Source organism: Balaenoptera musculus, chromosome 4, assembly GCF_009873245.2.
Source record: "Balaenoptera musculus isolate JJ_BM4_2016_0621 chromosome 4, mBalMus1.pri.v3, whole genome shotgun sequence".
Lineage (NCBI taxonomy): Eukaryota > Metazoa > Chordata > Mammalia > Artiodactyla > Balaenopteridae > Balaenoptera > Balaenoptera musculus.
The window spans coordinates 143,145,591-143,152,603 of record NC_045788.1 but is presented as its reverse complement, the minus strand read 5'-3'; the positions used below and the strand labels follow the sequence as shown (position 1 = coordinate 143,152,603).

The 7,013-nt window shown below is 62.5% G+C and overlaps 1 protein-coding gene across 2 annotated transcripts in view; it reads right to left on the bottom strand.

Moving 5' to 3' along the window:
- Window positions 1-5,097, bottom strand: part of PFKL (phosphofructokinase, liver type) — a 27,732-nt gene extending 22,635 nt beyond the window's left edge. For both annotated transcript variants that reach the window (XM_036851041.1, XM_036851042.1), the window contains exon 1: window positions 4,946-5,097. In XM_036851041.1, coding sequence (XP_036706936.1) covers window positions 4,946-5,030 — 85 coding nt within the window. In that variant the 5' untranslated portion in view covers window positions 5,031-5,097. The remainder of the gene's footprint in view (window positions 1-4,945) is intronic.
- Between the last annotated feature and the right edge of the window lie 1,916 nt (window positions 5,098-7,013).

Here is a 7,013-nt window from a genome sequence, read left to right as displayed (position 1 = left end):
GTGACCCTGCCCTGTCTGTGGGTGGGACGCGGCCCCGCCCAGGGCTGCAGCTGCTGCGGGCCTGGACAGTGCCAGGTCAGGGGCCAGGTCAGGGGCCCTGTGCGGGCACCTGGGGCGGGCCCAGCCTCCACGCTGACTGCCACCTGGCTGGGGCCCAGGGACGGGCGAGGGGCAGAGGGTGAGGGGGCACGAGCCTGGAATCAGTGGCTGTAGGCAATTTGCCTCAAACCTTCTTGCCCGTCACAAAAGATGTCAGTGGTTCGATACAAAGGGGCAGGCAGTGCGGCCCCCACGTCCTCAGAGAGGAAGACAGCTGGCCAGTCACCTGCCCTGGGCTCCAGCCTCTGACCCTGGGTCTGGAGGCTGGATCGCAGACACGACCTGTGCTTGGTCTGGCCCCAGGACCACCCCTGCTCCCCCGGCCTTCCTCCGGGTGGTCCTGGCCCGGAGCACATGCACATCCCGTGGTCTGTCCCTAAGCTGTGAAAGCCTTTCCTTGGAGGGGGCGGGGAACCAGCCAAGTGTGGCCGAGGCCCCAGGAGCCCCGCCCCACCCCCGGGCCCTCTGAGCTGGTGGAGGGGCAGTGCCCATCAGCTTGGGCATCCTGAGGGCGTGCCGTCACCCCCAGGGTCCCTCGTAGCTTGTGTGGTCCACAGGGTGACCCTGACGTGATGACTCTGGACCTTTACCGTACTTACACTAGTCTCACCCTGTCTCCAGCCTGGAAGGCGGGCCGAGGGGGAGCAGGTAGCTCCCAGAGGACCATGGAGGGCTGTATAGCATATGGCACCTGAGGAAGAGCCCAGCGGGCAGAGCCTACCCCAGTGCAGGCTCACGGCACCGGGCTCCCAGGAAATCAGCCCGCTGTCACCGTCCCCATTCTGCAGATGAGAAACCGAGGTCCCAGAGGGAAGGCAGGGGAGCTGCTGGAACCCTGGCAGGTGAGGGCAGTGCCAGGATGTACCCTGGACCCTCCTTGGGCTCAGCAAGCTGCCCTGTCCCCAGCCGGCAGCCGAGGCTCCTGCTGTCTGACGTCCAGAGACAGGGACTCCCGGGGCAGAGGTGCCCAGATGTCACGGCTGGCAGAGCACAGAGGCCAGAAGGGCCCTGAGCTGGCCACGCTCACAGCTGACACACCTGCCTTTAGCAAAAGAACCCCATTTCTAAAGAAATCATAAAAGTCTCACGTCCCCAAAACAAATGGAAGTGGGGTTTCAGTGACTGAAGTTAGGGGTAGGAGCCCAGAGAGTGTACCCCACACACACCCTCAGACAGCCGGGCTGCCCCAGGAACCGGATCCGAAGGGCTGACAGTCCTGTTGCCTGAGGTCAGGGGGCCTCGAGCTGCAAGCTCCCTTTCCTGCCTGCCCTCCCTGGCCTGCCTGCCCTCGCTGGCGGGGGGCAGGGCAGGGGCAAGGAGGGAGACGAGACAGCTGCAAAGCTGCCCCCCCAGCCCCCAGCAGGCCCTGGGCCCTGCAGAAGCATTCGGCCGTCTCTGAGGCCTTGGGCAGCCCAGGCTTTCCACCCTTAGGTATCTGCCTCCCCAGCTGCCCTCGCTGGGGTGAGGCCGCTTTGGGCTCACTGCAGGCTCAAGGTCCAAGCCCCACCCCTTGGCAACAGGAGGGAGGCCAGCAGTTCCGGATGGGGTGGTGGGAGGGGCGGGGGCAGTGGCTGGAGACCCAGGCCACCATCCAACCCAGAGGTCCTGGCCATCTCACTAGCCAGCCTGGTGGGCTTGCCTGGAGCCCCACGGACTGCAAAGGGCCCCAGGCTTAGGGTAGTGTGCTCAGGCTTGTAGAGGAGAACAAATGACCATATTACAGGAAAACTCTTCAATCTTAGAATGGAATTGTGCCAGCTACCATGGATACGGAGGCCTGAGGGCGTGGGTTTCCCTGTAAACCTCACTGTAAGCTGCCTCCCTGAAAGGGCCTTTTTAATTGCCCTTTAATCTGCTTTTCTTCCTCAAAATAAAGCCAGGGTGGCAGCCACAAGCCCCACAGGGCCAGAGGAGCAGGGAGGAGAGCAGCTGCATCTCCCACTGATGGACCAGCCCTGGACCCCTCCACTCCACCCTCCGGCCTCCAATGGGCCAGGGAGACTGCAATAGATGACTTCCTGTTGGAGGAAATCGACACCACAACCAAACTGATGTCCGAAGGTGGATGCCTTTGTTCATAAGGTGACTTTTCATCACAATTAGTTTCCGGGAAAACAAAATGTACAAGAAAGAGGTGATCCTGGCAGGACACGGGGCCCCGCAGATTCACACTTAATCATCAGCTGATGTGAAGACGTGGATCCAGGCTGGGACATAATGAGATGGGGGCGGTCCTCACCCGCAAATACAGGACGTCAACGTCCACACTGATCAACCCAGAAAAGGCAGGTCCTGCGCGTAACTGAGGGACAGGGTGGGGTCCGCCCCAGGGGCGAGACCGAGGGGTGGAACCAGTGGGCGGCGGGGCTATGTTATAGTTTTCTAGTCACTTTTGCACAAAGTAACATCGGTAACGACCACCTTCCCTCAACGCACGGACACCTACTCCCCGCCAACGGGAAGGGCAGAGGACGTGACTTTCAGGCTGGCTTGGAGGAACCCGCCAGGTGGCTTGTCTTGTTTACAGAAGGGGAAACTGAGGCCCGAGGGACGTACTCGGGTCAAGTCAGAGAGCTGTCCAGGCCGGCCCAGCCGGCACAGGGTCTGCCCGCTGCCCTGCCCCCCGCCGCGAGGTGGCTTGTCTTGTTTACAGAAGGGGAAACTGAGGCCCGAGGGACGTACTCGGGTCAAGTCAGAGAGCTGTCCAGGCCGGCCCAGCCGGCACAGGGTCTGCCCGCTGCCCTGCCCCCCGCCGCGAGGTGGCTGGTCTCCACTCACTCCGCCAGACGCAGACTTGAGCCTCCGGGAGGCAAGTGCAGGTCGGGCTGGGTGCCCGTTCTCCACGGCGGCTGTCAGCCCCACGCCCACCCGGGAGGGCACGCGGGGAGGGCCCGCCTGGCACCATCAGGTCCCTAGAGGTCAGCCTCTAGTTGGAAGGCAGTGGGGGCCCCTGAGGGCAAACCGAGAACCCACCGTCTGGAGCCAGCTCCCCGGAGCAGTGCTGGCGAGAGGGCACGGGCCCGGGGCGGACACCCACAGGCTGGCCTTCAGAACTTACAATACAGAAAGGCTCCCTTCCCCCCAGAGAGCCAGCTGGCCCTGGCATCTTCCCCAAGGCATCAGCCCGGGCCCTAAACTGGGGAAGCTCGCGGAGCCCTCCTCTCTCGCAGCCCCGATCAGAAAACCACGTTACAGCCAGGGGTCTAGGGAAGCGAGGACACAGCGTGAGGTGAGGTGGCCGACAGCCCAGCCGGCGGTGCGCTGACGGCCACACTCCTGGGTGTCCAGGAAGCACCGCCCGTTCCATGCGGGGCATCAGGGCCGGGCTGGCCAAGGGGAGACCCACAGGTCAGACAGGCTTTGCCCTCCACTGGCCCACCGGCCCAGGCCGCTGCCCCCACTGATCCCTCGTCCTGTTTAGTCTGTGCCACCCACCGGCTCGGCTCCCCTGCCTAAACGTGCATTTATCTTTCCCAGCCCTCCCTCCAGAGCTGTTGTCTCCATGGTGCAGACAGGAGCCTGGGTGGAGACCCCTGTGCCTGCCCGAGCGGGGAGCGGGGGCCTCGCAGAGGAAGGGCCTCTCTGGAGAGGCGGGCCCAGCCTCTCAGGAAGTGTCTGTCCTCCATATACCAGGCCCTTCCCGTGGTCCGGTCTCACAGGACAATGCTTCCCCAAGACCACCCTCCAAGCCCACTCTCCTCCCGCCTGGCCCCGGCCCACTGGCCATGCCCTGAGAGGGAGCCGCCGCTGCCCAGCAACAGGCAAGGGCTCTGGCCACGCGGGGCCGCGGACGTGCAGCAGAGCACACTGTCCGCCCGCCAGACCAGGTCCGGAGGGCTCAGCCCGAACCCGCACAGGCCGGGACGCAGGCAGTGGCTGACGTCTCTGCCTTCCCGGGCTTGCTCTCCTGTGAAAGCCCCTTCCTCCTAGCTCTTCCCTGCTTCCGAGTGGCGAGCGGGGAGTCGGGGGCCTGAGGCAGGGAGAGGAATTGTGTGTCTGCACTTTCTGATCTGGAAGGAGGCAGACCAGGCCCGGCTGTGCAGCCTGAGAGGGCCGGCTAGGTTCCTTCCAGGCCTGCTTCCTGGGCTAGTCAAGGTGTCTCCTGAGGCTCAAGGTGTGTGGCGTGGCCATGCGGCCAAGCCCCACAGGTGTGACACTGGCCATCCCAGGCCAGAGGCGCCGGAGAGCAGCAGTCAGGACAAGTCCAGGGCACCAGGACAGACCCCAGGAGGGGCACTCAGCCAGCTCTGCCAGGTCCCGGCTGCAGGACCCTGGGCAGGCCAGCAGGCAGGCCACCGCCTTCGGCCTCCCGTGTACAAGGGGGTGGGAACAGCCCTGCACTAAAGAAAATGCCCCAGAGCCGCCCTGGAGGCAGTGGTTTCGGGGAAGCACTGTGCCCCCAGGTCGTGTTTCAGAACTAGGAAGAGCCCGCGCTCTGCGGGCCTGCGGGGACCTGCCCAGCCTTCAGCGGCCTCCAGGAAATGGGGCTTCTGACACGCGCCACCGGGAAGGGGTGCGGGGCGGGCCTGGGGGCGGCCGGCGACAGCACCCCGTCCCGGCCACGGCCGGCCGCGCGGACACACCCCCGGCGGGCGGGGCGCAGAGGCCGTGGTGGGCGGCACGTACGCGGGCCCCCGGCGCGCGGGGGCGGGTCCAGGACGCGGACCGGGAAGGGGACCGGGGCTGGGAGGGGGAGGGGGAGGAGGAGGCGGGAGGCGCAGGCCAGGAGGAGCACCCGCTGACCGCGTGTCCCAGGTGCCGGCCGAGGGTGCGGGCGCGCCCCAGGGACCCGGGCACAGCAGAACCCCCGCCCGCCGGCGATCGGCCCCCGCGTGCCCGCGCCCACCTTGCGCGTCGCCGCCGCTGGTCAGCACGCCGATGGCCTTGCCGGCCCCGGACATCCGCAGCTTCTCCAGATCCACGGTGGCCATGGTGGCGCCGACTCGGCCGCACTCGCTCTCCCTCCCGGCGCCGCCGCTGTCGCTGGTCCCGCCCCGCGCCCAGCGCTCCGCGCTCCGCCCCGCGCCGTGTGAGGTCACCGCTGTCCACGCCGGGGCGGGGCCGACGTGCGCCCGGCACCTGGGCGGGGGAACTGGGCCTCGACCCGGCCGTGCCGGCCTTTTTGTTCAAGTTTCTAAACCTGTTCAGTCTAACAAGGGGCGCGTTTATTGAGGGGGCGGATCGCGGCCGTCTGGGTCTGTTAGTCACAACCTGCGGCAAAGCTGGTCAAGCACGGTGACCAGACCTGAGGGAAGGCCAGCCAGGGGAGGCCAGACGAGTCCCACTGCCAATCGCTGCCTGCCCGGCTTCGCAGGAATTTGTTATTCTAGGCGCCGGTCTATTTCAACTTCGTTCATTGCAGGAGCCACAGAAGCCCTACCCCCGACTCGGGGCAACCCCGGTGATGGCCCTCCCACCCGGAGGGGTGCATGATTAAGATGCGAAAAGAGTTAAGAGGAAAACCAGCCAGCATCCGTCCATTCATTTATCCCTCACTTCAGCAAATGTTTGCTGGACCCTTGGAAAACCTGCACACCAGGCATCGTGTGGGGTGGGCACCTGGGTCAGGACAGGGGGCTCTACCTTGGGTGGTCAGTGGGTCAGTCACTTGGAGCCACGAAGCCCCTCCCCGGATCCAGGCCCCCCGAAAGGTGGGAATCCAGCCCAGTCACCAGACAGACTGGACCCTTGCCCTCAGGAAGACTGGTCGCTGGTGGGAGAGTCCCCATGAACCAAATCGGGGTCTTTGAGGAAAGGCATCCATCGTGACAGGGCCCAAGACACCCAGTGGGGTGGGGGTGGGTAACATTCTGTTTCTTTCTTTTTATTTATTAATTAATTTATTTATTTATCTGGCTGCGCTGGGTCTTAGTTACGGCACACGGGATCTTTGTTGCGGTGTGCAGGGTCTTTTTTTTTTTTAGTAACGGCACGCGGACTCTTAGTTGCGGCATGCGGGATCTATTTCCCTGACCAGGGATCGAACCCAGGCCCCCTGCCTTGGGAGTGCAGAGTCCTAACTGCCAGACGGCCAGGGAAGTTCCGGTAACATTCTGTTTCTTGAGCTGAGTGGTGACACAGGTGTGTTTGCTTTATGAAAATTCAGCAAGCTGATCACCTATGATTTGTGCATTTTTCTTTATATGTGTTATGTTCTAATACAAAATTTACGTAAAAATATTCCATTGTGGGGGAAGGGGGAGGTATGAGTCAAAGGGAGAGAGTTTCAGTTCTGCAAGACGAGTGTGTCCCAGAGCTCACTGTCCGGCCTGGTGCTGGAAGTTAATAATTCTGTAGTGGGCACTTAAAACGTGGCTAAGAGGGTACACGTATGTTAAGTGTTCTTATCACGAATAACAACAAATATTTCTTAAATTATCACAGAGGGGAAAGAGGGACCTCATTAGTCACAGCTGTGCCAAGTCAGGCACAGATAAGAATCTGGGCCACTTGACTGAACTTCTGGCCTCAGGTTAAGAAGATGGAAGAATGGCAGGGAATCCCAGGCAGTTCTCAAACTCTCCGTGCCCTGAGGCCCCCGTCCTGGTGTGGATGGTGGCCTCACCACTGGGTACACAGCTGTCGTCCTGGGGTCTCTGTCACCATCAGTTTGCCTTGTGGACCTCGTGGTCACCAGCTCCCAAATCGTCCTCCTTCGTTTGAGCAGAGCACATCCTCCAGGAGCTTCCTGAGAAAGGGCTCAGGGCGTTTTTGAGATTCTGCCTGTGTGAAATTGGCCTTTCTCGACCCTGGTACTTGATTGAAGACTTGGCTGTGTGTAGAATCTTGAGTGAGAAATCATCATCCTACAGAATTTTGAAGGTGGCTTCCATCATTCCTTGATTCCAGTGTTGCTACTGGGAAGTCAAAGCCGCCTGACTCCTGTGTGTGTGCACAGGACCCAATATTTCCTC